Source organism: Thalia democratica, unplaced genomic scaffold, assembly GCF_965202585.1.
Source record: "Thalia democratica unplaced genomic scaffold, ktThaDemo2.hap1.1 HAP1_SCAFFOLD_1546, whole genome shotgun sequence".
Taxonomy (NCBI): domain Eukaryota; kingdom Metazoa; phylum Chordata; class Thaliacea; order Salpida; family Salpidae; genus Thalia; species Thalia democratica.
In genome coordinates this window covers 1-26,169 of record NW_028140389.1, presented here as the reverse complement: position 1 = coordinate 26,169, position 26,169 = coordinate 1, and the positions used below count along the sequence as shown (strand labels likewise).

Sequence of the window (26,169 nt, the reverse complement as noted above, 5' to 3'; positions counted from 1 at the left end):
AATAATTTTCAAATCATTTTTGATTCTTTAGGAAGTGTAAGCCATTAAGTTGGATTTGAAACTTTTAATTGAAACTTCAATCAAACAGTTGTTTTACAAAAGCAGCAAATTTCTAAACTAAAATTCTGCCTCATACAAAATGTGAATTTTCGCTCTTCATTGATGAATTGTATAACATTGCGTTTTCATCTGAAAAAAAGTATTAAAAATATTTGGTATTTTTAACTGATATAAAAAATATGTAATTTTAATTTATATAAACATAATATACAAAGAAAATTTGAGGTTTCAGGTTTGTTCAAAACTTTTTAAATAACAAAATACAATTATAGGTTTAAAACGTTTTTATGTTAAGAAAAAAAACCTTATAGGCAAAAAACACGTATTAAATTTTTCTAAAACTTTAAATTTATATTAACTAAACAAACAATGTTTCTATATAAACAGGAACTGTTGTAATTACAAAAGAGCCATTTAAAAATTTTTCAGTATTAATCAACCATTAGTACTTTACAGTTTGTTTTGTTACAAGTAAACAACTTAAATTACAACATATAAAAACAAACCATTTTGATGATGGAAATTTGATCTTGAAGAATTAAAAGAATGCTGATGTTGTATCAGTAGTGGAGGCTGTTTGTAAAAATGTTTTTTAAATTATAATAAAAATGAACTATTTAGTTTAATACGAGGCACGCAAAAATGTTTAGGTTTATTTCATTAATTATTTTTTCTTAGGATTAGTCTCTAAAGATTTGTTCAAGATATTTCTTGTGTAATTTAGCAGTTAAGCAGAAAATAGCATAATAGATTAATTTTTGAAAAAAAAAACTTATCAGAATTTGTTTTTTAATATTTTAAGCTATATTCAAACATTAAGTTATTCAAATTAATATATTACCTAAATTATGATAAATTTAATAAATTTTCTTTATTATGCATAGGCATAAAACACAAAGGTCTTAACGCAGAAATAAACAATTAAGTAAATAAGAGTGTATAAAAATTAAAAAACTTCAAGAATTTAATATGAAATTAAGCAGCAAAAAAATCAAAACTCAAACAAATATTTAAAAAAAAAACCTACGGAAACTTTTAAATTTAAAACTCACAAACAACAAAAACTTGAAAGTTAATGAAAACTCACTACATGATAAACATAGTTTGGATGGGTCGGCAGAGTGTTTCGGTTATAGTTAGAAGCGTTTATTGGCTGTGCGACTCTTACAGAGGGCAGATTGCTCTGTTGCTTATGAAAATTTTAAATTGTAAAATTCTCAAAAGACCGACAATAAGAAAAATTAAGTTGTTTGGTTTTTCGGAAACTATTAAAATTTGAAATTTAATCACTGTAATTTGAAATTTAAAAAAAAAAAAATTAAAAAAGTATTAAAAACTTCATTTTGAAAATGCTTAAAACAAATCGACAGCAAAAATTTAAATGAATTTCAACTATTTAGTACTATAATGCTGCCAAAAACAGTTTAACGAGTTTCATAGCTTTAAAAATAGTTGACACATTCAAAGCTACAACAACTGCATAATAAAAAAAAAAAGTGGCCGTTGAAAATTACAACACACTAGTGATGAGTTGCGGTCATAAATGACATGAAGTTTTGACAAGTTTTGACTAAAATCAATGAACTCATCGAATGATTGATTTTTGCAATTAGTTTTTGTTCGAACTTTTCATCATGAAACAAAGGAAACCGAACACATAGAAAGTTATGTAATGAAAAAAGAAAGGTAAACCATGTAAAATGTTACATTGAAGCTACTACAGTTTTTTTGTTGGTTATTTTTTCAAAGTAAATTGATACAAAAAAAAAACAAGTTACAAGTTTTATAATACATTTGACTAGTGATATTTCAAACACTTTAAAGTAAGGTTAGCTTAACATAAATATTTACATCAGAAATAAAATATCATCATTTATGAGTTTATTTTGACTGATAAGAATTGGTAGCAATGCCACTGCGCAACTATAGTTTTAGAAAAAATATTCAGTGACTCTAAGTTTAATCTTTTTAAAAATACAATGCGTATTTTAAAACGAAATTATTTAACTTTATAAAGAATAAAAGTTTGGGTAGAGGCATTACACATTTAACAGTAAATCATAATTTAAAATGGATTACTTATATTAAACGGTAATTTTTTATCAAACAAGTAAAAAACATTTTACAACTTTGTTTAAGGCCACCTTGAGTTATAATTTAACTGAATTACGACCTCTTAGGAGACGCTAATTAAATCGGACATGACAACAATTTTCTCGGGTCAAAGTTCGCTTGGTTTTTAAATATTGTCTCATTAGGTTTACATCAAACTTGATCAAGTGCAAATTTTCATGAATAATTTACAAACTCTTTATTTTTTGGCAACTTTTAGCAGTTTTTGAGTGGTTGTCAAATTCAATCATAAATTTGTTAAATTTTGTTAACTTTGTAGGTACATACATAAGTATGTTTTATATAAAAATGTGCAGTCTTTTTCAAGAACATTAAAAATGTATGTTATATAAAATACAATTATACTTTACTAAAACTATTTTATATATTAATGATTTGTATAATACAATCGTATTTATATGAAACAAACCTAAACTTCTTGAAACTTTGCTTAAATATTTTAAACTTTAAAGAAAAATGTTTCATTATTAAGTTTTTCTAAATAAATAACCCAGTAAAGTTATTTAACATGTTTTGTTTCGTAAGTTACGATAATTTTTATAAACAACTGAAGTTAATCTATTAAAATATAATTTTTTTTTTAGGTCTTTTTTGTTATTTAGTTTTTATTTGTTTTGTTTTTATCTAGTAAAAATACAACTTACAGTTAAACTTATTGTTGTTGTAATATGCTAAATGTAACACTATCAAATTTAATTGTTTTTATTACAAAAAGCAACCAATTTAATAATAGTTTAAATTAATATTTATCATATTGTTGCATAACAGATTTAAGACTTTTTTTCGTTCAAATTATATTTTACTCATATATTATGAAAAAATATACTACATATAAGTAACACTATCTTATTTTTTAGATAAGATAAAAACATAACATATGCTATATTTTTCTTTTATAATTTAAAAAAAACATTATCAGTCGTTACACACACATTTTCGTAACATACTTTATGTTAAACTGACTTTATTATTAAAAAGTATAAGCTTTAAATTAAATGCGTTTAGAAAACTGTTTGTATATGTTGTAATACGATAAAAAACATTTTTATATTTTAATTGCATAATTAATTAAAACTTCAGTTTAATTACTTACTCCTTAAATAAATAATATAAGTTCAAAATTTAATAATAACAAAATAAAATGATATAACTAATTACTTACAAAAACAATTAAATGACCGGTTGTATTGATTAATTATAGCTAATTTTAATAAACCGAATCAATTAGTAACAAGCTGATCCTCGGTAAGAGCATAAAGATTTTGATTTATTTTGCTTACAAACAGTATTGGAACATTCAAAACAGACAAAAATGACTTTACACACACGAAAATACAACTTGAACTTTTTTAAAAATTTAAATCAAAATATTTAAACTTCAAACACTTGATAATGAAAAAATGTGCACAAAGTACAAGCCCACAAAACCATAGTAGTGGTTGCGAAACAAAAATATGAAATAAAAAAAAATACATTCAAATAAAATAAACCAATGATAAAAATTTGATGTTTGTTTTATCTTACCTTTTTGTGTATCCAATACGGCTGTTGATGAAATAAATTTAAGTCTAGACTTTTTGTTAGCAATTTTAATATATTGACTACTGGCTTCCTATTTGTCATATGCGATAAATTAATCAATATTTATTACTAATAGCAAACATTTGCTATGTTTTATTTAGTGAATTTTTAATTTATCAAAACAAAAAATAGCAGTAACAAATTGTAAGATATTTAAAGCAGAAAACAACCAGTTTTATTATTATATTGTTAAACAATAAAAATAAATGTTCTTAAATGGATTCTAAAAGTAAAAAAAAACTTCTCATCTGTTTACTAATTCATAAACAGCAACAAAGTGAATTCTATAAATTAAGCAAATAAATTGAAAATTTTCCAAGAGATTAAGTAAAAAATAACAGTTAATATTAACTCGTCTCAAATAAAATCTTCAATTAAATCTCTGACTTAATTATAAACAGAAAACTATTGTTGAAAACAAAATAATCTAATACAAATAAAAAAAAACTATTAAGAGATGAAAATTATGATAAAAAACAATACAGAAGTTTCTACCTAAATTAGACTTTCATTCAAACCGAATTTCAATTATCTTTTACAATAAAAAGGTTTCTCATTTCAAATAAAAATAAAACTTTTGTCAAAACAATAAATTGACTTCGAACTCATTCATAATTCAAACCGTTTTAATTTTTAATAGCAAACGTCTTTTAAATATTTAAAACAGAAACGACTTGCTTTTTGCAGTAAAAGTCAATACAGAGAATGATTTATCTTAATATGCATGGCGCGCTAGCGTATTTTTCAACTAATTATTTTTTTTTTACTTTGGAGCTAGTGACTTAGTAACCTAGTTGTATATGCTAAAATGTTTTTTTTTAACAAAAAGCTGAACTACTTTAAAAATGTTAAAAATTTTTTTATCTACTCAGAATTAAGTTAATAAAATACGTGTCAAACGTTAAACACCATATTAAATTCTAAACTTTTCAAAGGTTTTTAGTTAAACTAATTTATTAGTAAACTTTTCAACTTTTTAAAACTAGAGACTAACCTCTTTAACTTATGATGCAAATTATCATATACTTTCAGTTTGATTTAAAATATAAAGTTCTTTTTTTTTGTACTTACTATTGATACAATTATTACTAGTAATATTTTAAACCACATTAAAAACGAAGACACAAACACTTTCAAAGGTGAGTGCATTTCAAAACATAAACGCTGTAAGTAAATACTTGCAATATTTGAACAACATCGCTTGCATTAAATCCCATTTAAAGTAATCATTGCAATTAAGCAAAAGGGGTAAAAACATGTTTGCGATGAATAATCCATATACGCAATTATTAATTCCCCACGCGAGCTGTCATAATCAGGTTAGCATAGGAGCCACTCACGAAAATAATCTAATAATCCCCCCTACTGAAATGTTGAGAGGAAAATTTAAATTATAACGAGATCATCATGTTCTACTTGTGCTCTTTTAAAGTGGCCTGTTTCAAATGACAGTGATTTTAATTTCTGAAAAGAAAGATGTTATATTGCTTAACTTTATGGTTAAGTCTTTTGTCCAAACATTTTAAGACTATTCTTGTTTTTTTCTTTGTTTAATTCACAACGAAAAAAGCAAAATGTTTAAGAAAAAGTTTTTATTTCTATACTTGATTCACATTCTTGTATAAAACTGTCACTACTTTCTAAAAAAACATTCAGAAACTTGATTATCATTATTTGATTTTGTCATGTGGCTTTAACCTTTTTCGAAAACTATTTTAAACAACTTTGTATATTTAAATTTTTATAAGAAAATAATCTTATCGTTTGTTTCAATTTCGGTCTCAAAATGGTACATGTATTCAAAGCTTGCATTCTAGTTTAATTTTTTTACTTATCTAAGTTTACTAAGCTCATTAACTTTTACTAAGAACTGAAATTAATTACAAATATTTTTTTGATTTAAATCTACTTAAAAAAAACAGAAACAATTAGGTTTTTTATGTTACAAATACATATACTTCACCAAGGTAAATAATGCTTCTATATCCTTACAATTTTAAAAATTGGATAAGATTACTGATAGCTACTCAAATTAATTTTTTTCTATCTAAATATTTACCTACAAGTTAAACCAAACCAAAGCTTAAAATTTTAGCTGGATGTTGGAGATGTAATTACAAACTTAAACTTTTAAACACAGTTAAAAACAAAAAGTTTACCAAAACTTAAACACGAAACTTTTAAAAAGCTGATAAGATTATAAAACAGACCGCTGTGGTGTGCTGATAAAATATAAAAGTGGCTATTTATCGATCTATATACAACAACTTGGCTGAATGCACTGCACACACAACGAATTTCACTTTTCTTCTTAAAATTTAAGTTTAAATGCTCAACAGAGTTGAATTTGAGATTAAACAAAAATTTAGTATAAATGTGATGTGTTAAATTTTTTTTGGATTTAACTGAACGCGGTTTACGTTTGCGATTTAATGATTTTCAAATGCTGCTTTACTACTTTAATCGTTACCTCGAATTGCACAAGTAAATAGATTGTGCAACAAAATAAAAGTAATGTGTTTCTTACTATACACAGGGCTACCACTCGTTTTTTTCAAAATTTTTCCAGGTTTACAAAATTTCTTCCAGGTTTTTAAAAGTAAACATTTTTGGGTCTATTTTTAGTTTAAAGTTAAGTTTAAAGGTAAGACACTGTGTTATATAGCATAAAAAACATCGAAAATATACTGTAAAGCTACTTTAAATATGTTTTTTAATAAAAAAATTTTTGTTGATGACAAATTTTTTTTATTTATATGATAGATTTTTTGATTCAAATCGAAATTTTACTACTGACCATGTGAAAATTGTTGAAATTCCAGGTTTTTCCAGGTTTTTTTAGTGATGTTTTACCAAAATTCCAGGTTTTTTTCAAAAATCGAAAATTTCAAGTTTTTCCAGGTTTTTTTGCCTAAACTATCGAATTCCAGGTTTTTCAATGATTCCAGGTAAAGTGGCAACCCTGTATACATAAAACATAAAATAACACTGTTATAAACTTATATTTTACAAAATATCTACTTTAAATTTGTTGCTTTAGGTTTGTAAAGTCAATGTCATTGTTTAGTACCTTTACTATTCTCAAAAGTGAACTACTTTGAAACTAAAGTAATGGAATACTATTAAAATAATTAAGAATATAGGTTGAAAAATGTATGAATTTATATAAGTAAAAAGTTTTAAGTCTTATAAAAATAATTACTGGAAAATGGTCAAACGATACTTAAATTTTGATATAAAAAAAAACATTTGTAAGAACTATAATTCAAAACTACTCGTGAAAACAAAACAAATATACAAAACTGCAACAAACTCAAGTCAGCTATTACACTTTCTTCTTATACACTTTAAGTGTCTAACAGATACTTAAAAAAATGAAACCTAGTTTAAAAAAAACTGAATAATATCAAATAATACTTCCTTTTTTTATGTTTAAGTTTCATTAGGTTGATTAAACATGTTACAGATAAGTTAAAAGATTTTGATAAACTAAATATACATGCGTATAAAACAGAACAAGATTTATATGACTAAATCAGTCTATAGTATATTTTTTATTTAATCGTACAACAAAGGACAATTTAAAGTTGTTTGATATATAAGATATTACTAAACTAAAAGTTTTATTTCTTTAAAAATAACTACACTAATTTACATATACACACATGAACCCACCTTGTAAGGAGTGTTGACGTCACTCCTCTGCAGCGACCCCTGGTGGTGATTATACGTGGGCGGAGGGGGAACTTTCCTTGCGTACGGGTGAAGCTGGATGTCCACGTCGCATCCCTCCTCGTCGTCTTCTGATTTCACAGATGGGGTTTCCCCCTTGTCGGGAGTCATCTTACGAGTTGAAACTACGTGGTTAGGTTGCCTGATGGGTTGTTTGTTATTTCTATTATATTAGAAGCTGAATTACTTTAAATTAATATTTTTTGGTGGATGGGCTGCTGGTAGATTAAAACAGTTTCTTTAATTATATTCAATTATAAAAATTTTCTATTACACTAGATGGTTGCCCGATATGTGAAATGTTTTAAATGTTACTTTTTATTAAAAAAAAATGCTTGAAATAAATTCTTATTTTTCTAATGACACAAACATCTAAAACTAATAAACTTTGTATTTGACTTTATTTTCTTAATTGATTATAAACAGTTTTCAAAATAGAAGTGGGCCCTATTTTTACCAATTAAAAAAAAAACTTCTAAAACTTACTTACCTGGAATTGCATACATCAATATATACTTAAAATATCAGTCAACTATTAGTAATAAACTCAACATATGTTTTAATCAAAAACATGTTTGCTTTTTATTTTAATACTCCATAAGAACCATAAAAAACATATGTTTAATTAAAGTGCGACAGGAGGGCCATCAGGTCATAATGTGAAACTTACACTAGATATTCTGGATTTGTTGAAAAGAGCTAAAAAAGTCTTATGTGTTTTTAATGGCAGTTTTTTGATTATGTTGTTAAAGGGGGCCATAGCTTTTTTAATTTCTTTAAGTAGGCTATTTGAAAAAAATTTAAAAAACCCTGGTCTAGATTATTTAATTACACCATCTAGTTTGTTAAATAGCATACTGTTATAAAATAAAATAATATTTATCCTATGTGATTTAAAAATATTCAACGAACTTTTTGATATATTTTCTATATTAATTTTATTACCGCGGAAAATGCTTTTATTAATTTTTAATTTAGACATTTTTTCATAAAAAATACCAACTTAAGTTAATGAAAAACAGTTTAGCATTACTAGAAAAACAACATTGGAAACTATACAAAGTTTTAACGGTATATACTTTAACTCACTCAAAATTTACACAATTTTTATTTTAAAATTCCAGCAAAGTTTTTACGGTGTTTTTATATTTTTTAACGTTAAGCAGCCGCAGGGGGCCCATGAGGTCATAATTTGTTACACTAGATATTCTGAGTTGTTGATGACAAGCAAAAAAAAAAAGGTCTTAGGTGCATTTAATAGCAATTTTTTAGTAATCTTATTGAAGGGGGCCATAGCTTTTTTAATTTCTTAAAAGGGGTCATTTGAAAAAAGCTTTGAAAACCCTGGTCTAGATTAACTAATTAAACAATCTAGTTTGTTAGAAAAAAATTATTCTGCGTGATTTAATTATATTAAACTAAGTTTTTAGTAACTTTTCTATATTTATTTTCTTTATAAAACAAATAATTTATTACCTCGAAAAATTCTTTTATTATTTTTTTTGGGAGACATTTATACATTTTTATATAAAAATACCAAATTAAGTTTATAAAAAACAGTTTAGCATTACTAGAATAACTACATTGCAATACTATGCAAAATTCTAACGCTTTATTTTTATTTCACTCAATGTTACACAATTTTTATTTTAAAAATTCCAGCAAAGTTTTTACGGTGTTTTTTTCTTTTTTTAACGTTATCAATCAACATGTGACGCATTAAGACCAAACAAAAAGTAAAATAAAAATAAATAAAACCTGGATTTTCTGTTGTTTCCGTAGCAGAAATAATAATAAACAAATCCGGCCATGATGAAAATTACCAAAATACTGACAATCACGATTGCTGTTATCAGTTGTTTGGAAGAAGCGCTTACACTTGTTGAGTCTCGCTCTGAAAGAAATTTAATTTTTTAACTATATACGTAATCTTTTATTTTGTTATAAGTATCTTATTGTTGATTCTGTAGGACAAAATACCATCTAATAATTTATAAATAAAATGATAAAACGTTATTGAATATTTCAATGTAAACTTTTCTAATAACTATCAAAGATAAAACAACTAAAAATATTTTATCGCTGTTTAAAAAAAGATAAATGCTAAGTAATATGAAATTTGAAAATATTAAGATTCATTTAGAACATTTCAAAACTAAATAAATCTTATTGGTACATTGTTAGTTTTAACATTTGAAAAACGTTTGATTTGAAATAAAAACCATGCGTAGTTGATAAATTTTGAAATGTATTTCTCAGTAATATTTCAACAGACATAAACATTTATAACTTGATTAGTTGATTTGTAAGCGGTCTGCGTAAGTTTCAATTAGCAATAATGTTTATGGCAGGTCTCTACGGAGTTTATTTGTCTGTCGAAGATCAATAAAAATTTATAAAACGAAAAAACAATTGTTGAACTGTAAAAAATTTAATGAATGCTATTTTTATTATTTTCATCGTTTAAGTGGCTGTTTGTAGCTTCAATAAAATAAAAATGAAAAAATAACATGTTACCATCATTTTATGAAAACATTCCAATTTAATTTTGACAGTATGACATATTTGTGGCAATTTAGATAATTTTCTGACGCAGTTGATCCAAAATTTATAACTTATGAGTTAAGCCGATGGTTTAAAAGTACTAGAAGTTGTTTGTAATTGATTGATTAGTTTAAAAGATGTTTAGAACAAACTTACTTATATTTTATTAACAATTAATTATCACTAAATCTATGTGCACTAATGAAACTTATTCTTTTACTGAAGATAAGAAAAATCAACAGCTTAAAAAGTTTAAAATGCTTTAAAACATTGAGTTTTTATGCATAACTTGGGAACTTTTAATCCGATTTCTAACTAAATACTGAATTAAGTGTAGTATTTCATGTAATTCAAACTGACAGAACTAACAAGCTTACGTTAGATTTAAGGCTGATTTTCTAAGATAAATTCATCAGAAAAATCATATTTTACTTCTTTAAAATCGTTTAGCTTGTACAAAAACAAACATATTTTATTTTAAGTGTGTAGTGCAACAAGTAGAATATAAATGTTTTTACTTACTAGCATGGTTCAATTAAAACTGATTTTTTTCAACGATTACAAAAAAGTATTATAAACTTTGAATACAGTTTAAAAAACATATAACTTCAACGACCTATTGAAATAGAAGAAAAGATACAAATGTAAAACATTTTTCAATTATACACATTTCATAAAAAAATAAAACAAATTTAAATAAATAAAATCTTAACAAAACTTTCGAAACAGGACACTTATATTTATTACTCTTAAAAAATGTTTAGCACTCAAGCAAATTAAATATTTAAGTTCACAAATATTAAAATTTCAATGTCAAATAAAACAAACCAAAGACGAGTTTGTTGAGAAATTCCCTGGTCACCTTCGAACTCTGCCTTCCGTAAACCTCCCCCTCCAAGTAGTTGGTCGCCACGCAATCGTATATGACGTCACTATCACTGACGTCATCACCCAGCACCAAAGTGTCGCCGTCCCTGGTCGCGCTGACGTCACTGGTGACCCACTCGTAACTGGGTGCGGGGTTGCCGCTAGCAACGCACTTGTACTTTCTGATCCCTGCTCCGTTGCTGTGAAGTTTCACCTCCGGGGTTTCCACCGGATCTGTGTGAAAAAAAAATCTTTAATATTTTAATTTTCACTTAAAAACGATTGTTAACTTTTTAAAGTGTTTTGTATTTTTTGAATGTGTTAATTTAGACTCTTTGAGGAAAATTTTGGCTATGAGGGGTGAAAGCTAGTGATGCGACGATAAAGTAAAATTAATACAAATAAAAATTAATTAATTAATAAATAATTAATATAGCGGTATTAATAAGTTTGCAATGTGTCAATGGTAAAATGTGTTAATTTAGATTCATTGAGGGAAATATTATTATACTTGTGGTATTAGTAAAGTTTGTGGTTACATAAATGAGTTTGGCAATTATAATAACAAACTTTCAAAAAATATGTTTAATACTTCATAGGTTTATGAAAAAAGTATTTGAATATTAATTCAACAGATTAATATTATAATAACAAACAAATTTTTTGTGTAGATTACAACAAATTATTGTATACTTTAAAGAAAAAAAAATTTATGTTAAATACTTAAAATTTATTCAATACATAAATTGTTTTTCGAGCCTACTATATACTTTTTATTTTATACTTCTGATATATAACTGTACAATTCAAAGTTTAAAATAAATGTGGTACATTTTGAGTAAATACTATTTTAAACATAGCTACTCTACTTATATTATTGTTTGAAATTATTTTACTAATAAAACTTAAAAAAAATTATCGGTTAAATTTTTTATTACAACAATTTCTAATTGGTTATTATAACTTTGTTACCAGTTATATATAATTTTACTAAATTTAAGTGTTGTTATTTTTCATAGCAGGTCAAATATTTTACACTTCAATGATAAACACGTTAACCTGCCAAAATTTTAATTAGCCCCTTTAAATAATTTATAATAAACAAGCAAAGTCAAAACTCCGATGAATATTTAATTAGTCGACTTAAAACACATTTGGCATATGTTAAAAACGTTTGAAAATTTCTTTACACGTTTTTTGTAGTTTATCGTAAATCCGCCAATTCTACTAGTTTTATGAATTTGTTCTAAAGCTCAGTAGATATTCATAACACTTTTTTTTGAAACCTATTAAAATTAAATTAAGAACTTGCAAAAATTATAAATTTAATAAAGTTATTTCACACCTATTTGTTATATGTCCTTTTATAAACGAATAAAAAAATGTATAAAAATACAGTCATCAAACATGTTTAAGAAAAATGCAGATTAAACGTGAAAAAGCTTGAGAAAGTAAAAAATTCACAAAAAGTAATCAGCTTTAAAACCTAATGAAGTGTGAATGTTTACAATGCAATCATTCATATGCATTTGAAGAACTTTCTGACCACAAAATAAGCACATGACAGTATTGTTCTACTTCATGTTATTATTAATATGTATTCACAAAGAAAACTTACACATAATTAATTACATGCAGAAAAAAAAATATGTAGAAAAAAAAACGGATTAAACAGTAATGTATATAACAACAAAATTGTAGTTTTGTTTTAACTTAAGTTGTTTCAATAACAAAAACAGAAAAGTTATAGAAAATCAAACAAAAGTTCAGCTCACAAACGTTTTAATTTAAGAATTAAAAAAAATATTTAATTAAATAATATACTTTTATAGTTCACTACTGATAAAAACAAAATAAAAGTCAAATATTGTACAATTCTAATTTTGAAGATATGGTTCAGTACTTTTTTACGTCTTAAGAAATTGTAGGAACTTAAAAAAGTTGTTGATTTAAGAACTTGTTTTACAATTTTTGTTTCTTAATATTAGTACATTAACCTTTTACAAGCTAAATTTTTGTTTTGAGACTAAGCTTTAATGAGTAAAATTATATAAGCAAAAGTATCTACCTATTTTTTTTTTTGTGATATTTTTAATTTTCAAGTAAACAAAAAAAAAACTATTAAGCATATAATAACTTTGTGACGGTAATATAACTTAACAACTGATTTTTTACAATTTCGACTATTTATATCCTAGTTTATACTAGCTTGAAAATATGTTGTATAATATTAGTTCTTTCTTATGCTAGTTACTACAAATCATGAATTCAGTTCATATATTTAACAAAAACTTTAATTAACTTAATGCCTATCTAATCCACTACGTAATACAACGAGCTACCAGAATACAAAAACTTTTTTTTAAATAAGATGCTTTAGGATTACATCAAAAACAGACAAGAGAGAAATATTCAGAACCTTCAAAATGTATATGGAACTTAAAAGATAATAACAGTTATTTTAATTTAAAATAAGAGACCAACCAGAAAAGTAAGATGTAGCTTAGGCAGCTTGGAGAAATAAGATATTGGGAATTTGTTTTTTAATTATCTTTAAAATAGATTTGCTTTAATAAAATCAAAAATTTAAAATAACTGCGAACACAACAAAACATAAAATGCTTGCGTGTTAGCATTTTTTAAATTAACTTACTAAATATTTTTTTTAAACACATCAAAAAGTTTATATTTGTTAAATTTTAAGGCTTCGTTGAACGAACTTTATTATGTTTAGATAACTGGTGCAAGTAGTGCCGAAACAATAGTCAGTTAACTCAATTAAGTAGTTGTTTTTTTTTTAAGTGTATCTGGCTCTGCAAAAGTAAACTGTTTGAAATCACACAACTAAAAACATAAGTATTAAATGTATACACTTATTTGTTATATATATACATATATCTTGATATTAAAATAAATAAAAATATTAAACTTTTTTTTATTTAAACTCAGGTTCATACACCCAACTTAATTATGTAAACTTTGCAGTAATTGCATTTTTACTAAAATATTTATTTGTCAGTAAAATATAGTTGGATTCAGTACAATATATAAACAAAATAACTGCTTGTACAAAAATAATAAACTTAGTAATTTTAGCACTGAACTATTTCATTAAAGTGAGTTTGCAGTCATTTAAATTAAATTCTAGAATCTACTGGTTTTCTAAACAGAAAAAAATTAAAGTGTTTTGTTTAAGTAATGTATTTTTCTATTTTTTATTATTTATTTAGTTATTTAGTTCACAGAAAACTCCGAGATGTACATGAGATGATGGTGAACAAAAATATTTTTATTTTATTATGTTTCAGATGAAAAAATATACAAATTTTTAAGAGTTGTTAAAAACAGTGTTAAAAACCTTCAAAAAAATTGTTGTGCTACTAAAGTTGCTGAGCTCAAGAGACTTTTTTTATCAAAACTTTTGTTTTAAGAGTTAAGGAACTTAATTAAGGAACTTTTTTTTTTTTAAATTTTACATCAATTGAAAGTTAATAAAAAGATTTTTTTTCTTATTTAAAAATACATTGAGAACTATTTAAACATAAAAGAAGCTCTATCATATTTTTTAGCAATTGACAGTTTTTGAAATTACATTTTAGTTGACATATATACACCTTTTTATAAACTTAGTATTCTTTTACTTTATTTTAATGTTTGAAAGTGAACTATTTTAAGCGATCAGTAAATTTATTCACTTTAGACAGAAGGCTTTAAGAAAATCTCTTATAAACTTTATTTATTTGAAGTTATACGCTTGGCAGCAACTGTTTATACTAGGGAAAGATTTTTTATACTTGGCTGCCCATAGTTTATTTAGTTATAATTATAATACAAAATTAAAAAAAAAATTAAGGCTAACAAAATCTTGATATAGGTGAGAGATATATATCAGAAGAGAAAATTAATAACAACTAAAATAACAGGATATTTTAGTTTTATAAGATAAACTCAAGGATGAGATTGTAAGGGAACTAAAAGCATTACAAGTTTGTGATGATTACTATCAAATATGTACTGCAGTACAAAGAGGACGTCATTAAAACCCCTTTAACCTAGACAAAAGTGCCATACAGCTTTGGAGAAATTTTACCATAACAACACCTTATATCTGCATTTTTTTATAAAAACTCAGTTCATTTTAGTTTACTTTAGAGCCCTTAGACTTTTTCGAATGACAACTGTTCTATATTTGAAAATTAGAATTAATAAATGTTTTTTTTTTGTTAAAAAATATGTCACTCATTTCGATTCCACTCGTTTTCGCGATTTAGTGCGTACCTTACGCGGATGCATACCTCTTAAAGTGCGTACCTTATCGGTTTCCCTCAACAAATTTTTAACCACAAGTTAGAAGTCGTGTTCAACAAAAAAAGAAGTAAACGCAATATATATTAATGAAACTAAACCGTCTAACTTTAAATGTTTATTTTGGAGTGTGAGTCAATTCAAAAAATAAAACGTAAGATGTTAATAAAAAAGATCGGTAACAGAACAAAAAATATATAAACTTAATAAAAAAAACTAACAAGTGACGTTGATCTTGTACTCCTTGTGCTGATCGCCGGTGGGATGACGTAACAAACAGGTGAATGTGACGTCATTGTAGTACTTTGTTGGGTGGATGAGCAACTCGGATTTCTGGTTGTAAGCGTTTTTTCCCGCTTCCCATCGGGTACTGTATGAATATTAATAATAAAATTAATAAAACATCACATCGTTATATTAAAACAGGTATTTTAGGGTTTCAAATTGTTAAAAAACGCGCTGACATGACCATACTTTTTAGGCAAAGTAAGAAAACGAAACAAAAAAAACATAAAGTTGTTAATCGAATTATTCAGTTTATAAAACGAACTGAAACAAAATTGGATGCTGTAAGTATGAGAAACAAAAAAAAACATCAAATTTTTTTAATTAAGTCGAGTCGAATTAAACTATTATAACAAAATATCTTAATTAGCCCAAGTTTTGCAAAATATCAAAACATTTAAATTAGGTTTATGTTAGGGTTATGTTGTAAGATAATATATTGGTTTTTTCAGAAAACTTTATCATTTTTTTTTAAGAAACACGAAGAGTATAACAACCATTTACATAATACATTTTTTTACGAATTTTATTATACTAAATCATAACTATTTGGAACCATTGTTTAGTTTTAGATTGAATATATTTATAAACGTAATACAATGTGGAAGCCTATCATATTACTAGGTATTAAAGAATTGAGACATTCTCTTTTTATAGTTTACTTGTTGTATTGGAACATTGAAATTTAAAAGCACCAATCGAAAGTCGTATGAAACATACTGAGTATATGCAAATATTAAATTGTTGTTTAATTTTCACTTCGTGCTAATACATTTTTAAACTCATTTAACTTTTCATAATAAAAATATCAACAAATTTATAAGAAAACATTTATATTTTTCATTCTTTTTAGATAACAAAACGATTTACTTCAAAATAATAAAGAAAGACATCTATTCAACTAATTATAAAACAACCTAAAAATAAAATTATCTTCAACTTACCTAAAAGTTCAAATGAGTCTACAGATGCACTTACAATCAATATAAATTCAATTAAAAGCAAAATTTATTGAACAAAGTGGTTGTGAAACAGCTTTAAAATAGAACTTGAATGTTGAAAATTCAAACTTTAAGTTAGTTCAATTAAGTTCATTCTCAAAAATAACGATTTCAATATTTATATAGCTCATGATATAATAATTTTTTAATTTAAATTAAAATAAAATTTTAATTAAAACTTACTTTACAGCATTGAATTTTAGTCCACTGGTGGTTATCCATTCTAAAGTTCCTAGTGGCTTACCTGTTTTTTTATTTTAAAAATGCTTACTTTATTGGTTTTTGAAGACAATATGCAGCTTTCAGTAATAATCTAAAAACTATAGTTGCAAATATTTAAAAACAATATTAATAAATAAAATGTTATAATGAGAAAGTATACATATTATATAACGAAAATGCAAAAATAGTTAATAAGTAACAAATAACTCTAATTGGTTCATTAATAAATTAGATAAAAATAATTTAAATAAACTGACCTCTGCTAGCCAGACATTCAGCCACGCTTACATTGTAGTTCACACTGGACTTCAAGTAATTCTGCCCATTTATTATTGATAATACTGGTTTTTCTGTAAATATTTAATTTATGAACAAAAGTTGTGAATAATATTAAACAATAAGATGAACTTACATTTGTAACAATAACATAAACAGTAAAATTTTAGTAAATTTGCATTTTTCATAAATATGTTTAAAACTACATTAAGCTTGCTCCTACTTATTTCAAAGCTAACTCAAATTTATTTTAATTCGAAATTTGTAGGATATTTTTCTATGCCAATTTTTGGTAAGTGATGCTGTGTCAAGTATTTTTTTTGGCTGAAAAGTTTAAATTTTAGAAATACTCAATGATAAATAGTTTAAAAACTTAAAAAAAATATATTTTGTTGAGTTATAGAATCAATTATATTATCTAAAAAACACAATCACTGTTTTATTTAAATAATAAGGATTAAACTTCATTTTTATATTATTTCAACTCAAATAATGTCTACCTAAACATCAATTTATACCATTCTCAACCATATTAAAACAATTGATATAAAGCAGATTTGTAGTTTCTTAAAACCAGATACTAACCAATTTTACATATAACTTACATTTTCATTACCAGCATAATCAGAAAAAAAGGGATGTTTTTAGTAAAAAAATAATAAAAAATTTCTCACATAAAAAACGAAGAGTATATAGCTCTAAGTCATTGTTAAAATTTGGGAATCACCAAAGTAATCTGAAGTGTTTTCATTGGTTGACAGGAAATACTTTGTACATGAACTACAACCGTTATCAAAATGTAGTATTTATTGCAAATACAAACTTTGCACTTCCACTTGAGTGTTGTATATGAAGTTGTAACCCTTTTTCTCCACGGAGCTCATCAGCGGAGCTTCTGACACGCACTTCCACTTTCCCTCCATACCCTCACGTGATTGGTCGATGACAAACTGGCCACCAGTGGTTGCCGTAACCTTGTCGTTTTGGAGCATAGATCCTGTGCTGATACTCACAAACATCTCACTGATTCCCTGTGTGGTTTGGTAATAACAGTTTTAGTGTTAAAAATATAATATACAGGGTAGAATAAGTATACAGGTGTCGGAAAATAAGTTTTTTATTTTAGTTTGTAACAAATATAATGGGTAAAATATTTTTAAAGTTTTTGAGAAAAAGTTTAAAATATTTCATGTTTCCTTCTTTTAAGTGATGACCTGATTATTTTAGTCCAAAATAACAGATAAATAGGGTTTATGAAAACATTTTAAACTTAATGGTTTATTAGAATTGAAATTTTTTTTTTGTTTAATATGTATACATCATACACAAAAATAGCCCAACACTTCATAGTAAAACCTCGAGCAAATTACATTATACATATTTAACTACTTTACAAGAAAATGCATAAACTTCATTGTACTATATATTTTTTTATTGTAAAACTTCAAATATAAGATTTAAAAGAGTGAAAATAAACCAAGTTAAGGGGATAGGGGATCCGACATTTTTTTACTAATAATAACATTGGATCTCATATTAAAGCCAAACTACAAGCCAGTTTATATAGTATTAAAAAATCTTATTCAACTTTTGAGATATTGTAATTTTAATAAAAAATTTCCACTACAAACATATGGACTGCAAATTTTTTGGGGTCAATATTCTCAATATTTAAAATATCACTAAAAATCTATTTTCTTCTTTATTTTTTGAAATAGAGACCTCAAACTTTTAGGAAACGTTCCTTTTATAGTTTAAAGGACTTTGAATGTTTGAATTTTAAAAATATTAAAACATAAAACCTTTAGATTAAAACAACAACAAAAAAAAGTGTTTTTTATTTTATAAAATTTTATAATACACTTTCTGTGAAAATTTGAAGAAGATTGCTTAAAAGATGAAGGAGAAGATAGATTTTTAGTGAAATAGTCTTTTTTGCGTTTTTAGTTATTGCCTTCTATTAGGAACCTTTTGAGGTCACCAACTTTGATCGCTTATATCTCAAAAATTACTTTGAGTTTTATCAAGCAGTTAAAAATATCTGATAGCTCAAATAAAACTCTATAAAATAAGATCAACTTGTAAAAATTCAAGGTATACCCCCCATGCCCTTAACTATTCTTTTTAAACATTGAAATACAGAAAAATTGAGTTATGTGCAAAGCTAAAAAAATATCATTTTAAAAAAATTCAAGTTAAGCATTTACAAGTTATAAATTTAAAAATTATAATACTAATCCAAACATGAAAACTTTACTTGTACTTCAAGCGAAGTTTGTTGTAAACAAAGTGACAAATATAAACATTAAAAAAACCTTACAACTATGATTATACAACTAAACATATTTTTTAAATTCATTGAATCTATTGAACTAACCGTTCTTTTAAACTTGGCAACTTCGTCACCTTCAAACAAAACGTACACATAGAACTTGTAGTGGTTGGGAACTTTGCTGTAGGGATCGTACAGGTACTCTGACAGTACAGCATCAAAACAAGGGAATGAAAGGCTTTTTGTTTCAACCGCTACCACCTCATTACCTGTAAGAATAATATATTACACTTAAACTCCAATGTGGTTCAGCAATGAAATTTCAAATATTTTTAGTTTAAAAAAATAGTTTGTTTTACAAACAGGTTCATTTATTTTCAGCCAAAGTTACTTTATTTTTTCTTGGCAATAGTGTGAACTTATGTATATAAAAATGATTACACATCAAACTTTACGTTTAAATTAAATTTATAAAGACAACTTTTGAATTAAACTAGAATTCAGAAAAAACATTAAAAAATAGAATAATTTAAGTAATATATTAATAGTTAAAGCTAGTAATTAATATAATAAGTTTTTTTTTTTAATAAGTAATTGTATTACTAGTAATTTTTTTCTCTATACATACTGAGGTAATCTTAAAGTAAAAGAAAGTTTTTATTTCTTTAACTCTATAATTTTTTGTCAAATGTTTTATAAGATAAATTATACTTAACTTGTGTTTTTTAAATAAATTTTTAATATATAATTTTTAAGTTTAGTGATTTAAGTTTAGTGTGAACACTATAATTATATTTAATTAAAATAGAAGAATAAAAAAAGTTAAAATACAACCAATTTGAAAAAAAAAATTAACTTATTTCTGGTTGGCAATTGACTTTGTAGAAAAGGCTAAAAAGAAGAACCACTACGAAAGTAGAAATTGTCATTCTAAGCTTTTTATTAACTGCATAAAATCAATTAATTTTAATTACACTAATTTTTGTATCAAAATGCTGTTTAATATATTGTACTTAATACTATACTTATGAATCTTAATTTAGCTAAATGAGATTATTATTTCATAGTCAATAAATATTTTACTTAGTCAAGTATTTGAAGAAAAAAAAATTAAATGGTTACAAACAAAATAAGGTTTAAAATATTTTGAATTAGTAGAAAACAAACATAATGTACTATATTGGATGAGATAAACAAAAAATTAAGAATTAGTAAACAAGAACTTTTTATTAGCTCAAAAAATGCCAGTGTTAATTTTATGTTAAGTTTTGATTTGGTGTATTTAAATTTACTTTAAAATGTCTTGAAACCAATATATCAATTGCAACTTGTCAATTATGAATGCATTACTAATTTTCAGCAAAACAAACATTTTTGTTGTATTAATTAAAAAAAATATATATTTTAAAGTGAAATAGACAACTTCTCAAGTAGACAGGCCAGATATGGAAGTCACTTGTACATAATGGGCTGCTTTAATTTTAATACTTTAGATAATTTTCATTTTTAACTAAAATTATGACAATAAAACTGTGTTATGATCACCACAGTTAACTCATTCTTAAAATTATATGATACTTGCACTTTTTTACCTATTTTGTTTATCACTTAAAATGTTTAAAACTAAATAATAGCAGTAGTTCAATTAATATTAAGCTAAATGCATCTTAAAAATTAAGTACCTAAATGAAAGATAATAATAGCCTGATGACAAATACATGTACATTTTTATAAAATATGAAAGAAAATATACTTTTGATGCAGATCAGTGTAATGATGTTTACACTTGTGGAACAACATAAACTTCTTTAAATGTTATTTTTTTATAGTTAAACTACATAAGTTTATATTTGCAAAATCATTTGAAATGTAACACTTAAGATATAAACAACTGGTTGGAATGTTTTGGTTGGAAACCAAACTTCAATTTAAAACTTAAACTACCAAAGCTACTGCACATAAAGTAGTCATGAAAACTTGTATACTTATACTTGATGACATTTTATAAGAGCATTCTTTTAACGTAAAAATATACTTTCAATAAATAAATCATTCTTTCTAATCCTAACATATGTAAAACATTTTTTTCTGTTGATTTTAAGCTTTCAAAATTCACTTCACTGTCCTCTCCATGCACTATTTAAGAAACTTATTTTTTAAATAAATAAATAACTTAAGTCTATGCATCTCTATGACGTGATACTGACATATGTTTTACCATCAAAAAAATATTAAATATTATAAATAATTAGACACTCTTTAATACAATCAAGTGATGTTGTGATGTTTTCCTGAAAATCAATTTCCTGAAAATGAAAGAGTGGTTGTTATACATTATTGGAATAAATTGTATTTGATGTTAATTTATTTTATTTGTTATCTTGTTGTTACTGAATTAAATCTAAGATAGTTCCAACTATTTATAAATTTCATTTTATAAATTAGAGGTAAAAGCATTAAATTGATACTTTTTTTTTTGAGTTTTATGTCAAGTTAATACTAAAAACTTGGTATAAAAATTTATTATAGATTTTTTTTTCAAATATTAACAGTATCTTTTTTTCCTACAGACAGTATTTCTTTATTCTAGCTTTTTTTTAAAGAACTTAATACTTTCAATTAGATATTGGTTTATTTGACTTTGCAACAGCTGATTGTGAGTTCACATGATTGGATTGTTGATGTGTTTTTTTTTTGCTGTAGCGTCGACGGATACTTACTTGTGGATTTGAGCCTTATGATTTTCCCACACTTTGTGGTTTTTAGTGTTGAGATTTAAACCTTGTGAGTGTTTGCCAAACGAAGTGTCACCAGAGGTTTTTTCAATGAAGGGTTAAAGTTTGTTTTTATTTTTGTTAGTTAAAAATGAAAGTTCTGCTTTTTTTAAGATAGATTTAGTTTTATTCTTAATTATAGTTTTTTTTTTGATAAATTTAAAGATAGGGCAGGTGTAATAACACATGATGCGCTGAAACTCACTTGCTTGACCTTCTGCAAACGATTATTGTTGCAGAGGAGAGAGCAAGTTCTGATTTTTTTCTAACATAAAAAAAAACAAGCCTGAGTGAAATTAACACCAAACTAGCCTAATTCAGTTAGTTTTTATTTTAAAAGTAGTACAAGAAAAAAAATTTAAAAAGTTTACCACCAAAAAATCATCATAACTTATAAAAAATCTTACCTTCAACAAACGCACAAAATTAGTGCAGGTGTCAGCAAACTGTTAACTACTCTAAAATATACTTCAAATATTTTGAGATGAATTCTTAAAACATATCAAAATGATACCTTTTTAAATCTACTGACTCTTGATCTATCTAAAAAAGGGTTGGCAACTTACAGCCTAGCTAAATCTATAATGCAAATCATATTTCATCTGTTAAATATTTTCATAAAAAAAATGATTTACATTTTTATTATAAAACTTTGTGCTATTTAAATGAAAAATATCTTTAAAACAAAAAAAACTTGGTGAAACTCGATTTGCAGAACACTTATAAGACTAAAATATAAACAATAAACACCACAATGTGTGGGAAAACAATATACTCAAGTTCTCACCAAGGACATAAAACATCACAACATGAATCCAGTCATGTGATCACTGCTTATTTTATAACCTGATGGTGTAAGTATCCTAATAATGGTTTTTAAAACTCTCAGAGTGTTGGAAGAACAAAACCCAGTGGTTAACTGGGTTAAAACTCAAGTCAAAACCCTGGATTACAAAAGGTATTCTTAAATCTATTATGCATAAAAACAACCTTTACAAAATACTATGCAGAAGTAACTTTAGTGAAATGCACCAAGTAAAAGAATATAAAGTTTACAGAAACAAGTTAACAAAAATTAAAACAATTTCGAAAAAAAAGTATTTTGAAATTACACTTCAAAGCTGTAATAAAGAATAAGCAGAGACTTGGAAGGTAATTAATAATATTACAAACAGACAGAAAAAAAAACATATTTTTCCTCATAAACTTGGAATAAATGAAAAATCTTTTGTTAATCCAGATGAAATTGTAAATAACTTGAACCTTCATTTTGCCAATATTGGAAAACAAACTTATTTAAAACAGGAAATTCATCCGAAGTCTTCTATTAATAGCCAAAAAAACCACTATAACAGTTTTGTCTGGTTTGATGTACATGAAAATGAAATAATGAGTATTATAAAAAGTTTAAGTTCAGATAAAGTTAGTGGTGTAGATAATATTTCTATTAAAATCTTAAAGAAAATAAATTATCATATAGCTCCAGTTATTAGTGAACTAACCAATCAAGCATTTCATGAAGGTAATTACCCAAATTGTTTTAAATTAGCTAAAGTTATACCTATATTTAAATCAGGTTCAAAAACACTTCCAGGAAACTATCGGGCGATTTTACTTTTATCAAATATTAACAAAATTATAGAAAAAGCCATATATAGTCGCATATACAAGTTTTTTACAAAGTTCAATATCTTAAATTCTTCTCAGTTTGGCTTTAGGGAGGGACACTCTACTACCTTAGCTCTTTCAGAGTTTGTGGAAAGTACATTGTCCTCCTTTGATAAGGGAAATGCAGTTTGTGCTGTTTTATTAGATTTGAGCAAGGCCTTTGACTGTGTTGATAGAAAGATTTTGTTAGACAAATTAGAATATATTGGAATAAAATGGAAAAATGCATAATTTAATAAAATCATATTTAACTGAAAGAAAGCAATTTGTTAATTTTGGAGGGCATGAATCAGATTGGGAGGGTGTAGAAGTAGGAGTGCCACAGAGTTCTGTTTTAGGACCGTTATTGTTTTTGGTATATATAAATGATCTTCAAAACAACACCAGTCTAAATGTACTAAATTTTGCAGACGATACATTATTATATATCACATTTAAAAAAGACAATTACAAAACAGACACTGCATACCTTAATTCAGAACTAGATAATGTATCAAAATGGTTAAAGGATAATAGGCTTAAACTAAATACTGAGAAAACAAGGTACATGCTCATGGTAAAACAAAAGTTTGGAAAAACACAAGTTTACAAATAAAAATAGGTAATACATCCATATTAAAGGTAGAAAATTATAAGTATCTTGGTTTTACAATTGATAGTAACCTCAATTGGTCTGACCATATTGAAGCAGTAAAAACAAAGCTATTGAAAACAATAGGTATTTTATACAAAACAAGGTACTTTTTAAATCAAAATTCCTTATACTGCATCTTTAATTCTCTTCTGATGAGTCATGTAAGATATGGTTTGTTGTGTTGGGGTAGGGCAAGTAAAACTAAAATTACTGAGATTGATAAACTCATTAATAGAGCATTAAGATGCATTTATTCCAAAGGTTGGAATGAAAGTGTTAAATGTATAAAAATAGAAAAGAAAATATTAGATGTTAAAAATATGTTTAAGTATGAGGTAGGAGTTTTTATGCACAAATTTAAAAAAGATACCTTGCCAGTCAACTTTAAACCTTACTTTACAAACGTTAAAAAAATGCATAATCATCTAACAAGATTTGTCGAAACAAACTATTTTTTCCTAGAGTAAATAGTCTCTTTGGTCTTAAAACATTATCTTACCTTGGTTCTAAACTATGGGAAGAATTGCTTAGAAACTTAATAGATCAGAGCTATCTTGGAGCATTTCAATATGGAATGAGAGAAAACTTACTTAAAAGACAATCAGAAAAGTATCAAGCTTAATCTTTACCAACAGTTAAACTTATATCTTAGTATTGGTGTTTGTCTTAATCTTTTTTTTTTGGGCTTATTGCTGTTGGTCTTATAAACTGGGTGAAGGTAGAGCTGGATTGGTATAGGTTGGTTATATTATTTTTATTATTTTATTTATTATATATACTTTTTTTATTTGTTTCTTGTACATAAAATTTGATAGTATTGTTTTGTCCTCATAGACAGTATGATTAAACGAGTAGATGTATTATTTTTCTTTTGTAACTCTATTTTGTAGTTTTTTGTTTACTATATATTAATAGTCAATTTGTTTCAGAAGACGGAGATTTTAAATTTAGAAGTAAAAACTTCATATTTTTTAGACATTCTGGTTATTTAATTATATTTGTTAAAAATTAGTTTTAGGTTTACAAACAGTTTATTTAACTCAATTAAATACTTTTATTATTACTTTATTTTTTTCAGAATATTTGTGAAGTTTTATTATTTTGTTTTTTAAATTTAGCTGTTTATTGTTAGAAGTGATTTTATTTTAAGTAGTTTAAACAAATTCTATCAATTATTAGTGCTAGACTTAATTGTTTAAAACTGAATTGTCTACAAATCTTTAAAACAGTTAGACAAAGTTTTTTTTTTTTTTTGCTCTATTTTTATTTACCTACAAACACATATACTAGAAATTTAAAGACACTTTTTTTAAATACATGGCGCTCTTTCAGTTTTATGACATGACTGAATACTTTATGTATACTGACATTACTAACTCTCCCCATTTATTCAATTTTGAGATATATGTTGCATTTTTTGTGGTTGCTCTTGTAGAAAGGGCAACAAGAAAAATGTGAATGTACATGATCATAAAAATAGAAATCTAGGGGAGGAGACGGTGTGGAGCCCATGGTAGACTATGGTTTTCATGGTCAATATTGGCAGTAATGGGTTTAAAAAAGGGTGCTTACCATTTTTAAACTTAAAAAAAAAATGTTTTGTATATACAGCTACTTTCTAAGTTTTTGTTTTTATTTTTTCATTATTGTTTTAAAGTTAGCTCAAAGAATTAGTTACAAGTAAATGGTGTGCAGCTCGATGACCGAAAGGTCTTTCTCCACACCAATCCATTGACCTTAGTTGTGAGCGTTCACATTTTTCTTTCTTTCTTTTCTTTCTTTCTTTCTTTCTTTAACACAAATACAAAAATAAAA

The 26,169-nt window shown here is 25.3% G+C and overlaps 1 protein-coding gene across 1 annotated transcript; it reads right to left on the bottom strand.

Annotated features, from left to right (window-relative positions):
- On the bottom strand, nt 1–20,218 carry LOC145848587 (uncharacterized). Its single transcript, XM_082953957.1, has 12 exons — nt 20,135–20,218; nt 19,384–19,547; nt 17,830–18,037; nt 16,988–17,080; nt 16,692–16,752; nt 15,444–15,592; nt 10,879–11,151; nt 9,265–9,400; nt 7,450–7,648; nt 3,718–3,738; nt 567–633; nt 1–189 (listed from the first exon to the last, which is right to left on the bottom strand). Exons 1-12 carry the CDS (start codon nt 20,205–20,207, stop codon nt 131–133), a joined length of 1,503 nt encoding a protein of 500 aa, XP_082810083.1. The 5' UTR covers nt 20,208–20,218; the 3' UTR covers nt 1–130.
- Nucleotides 20,219–26,169: the final 5,951 nt, after the last annotated feature.

What these genes read in the sequence shown, in the direction of transcription:
- LOC145848587 (XM_082953957.1), bottom strand. Translation starts at nt 20,207, where the DNA reads ATGACAATTTCTACTTTCGTAGTGGTTCTTCTTTTTAGCCTTTTCTAC. An exon ending in CACTCAAGTGGAAGTGCAAA is followed by an intron (nt 17,081 to 17,829) that starts GTTTGTATTTGC and finishes AAATATTTACAG; the next exon opens with AAAAACCAGTATTATCAATA. An exon ending in AAATTTCCATCATCAAAATG is followed by an intron (nt 190 to 566) that starts GTTTGTTTTTAT and finishes ACTTTTTTTCAG; the next exon opens with ATGAAAACGCAATGTTATAC.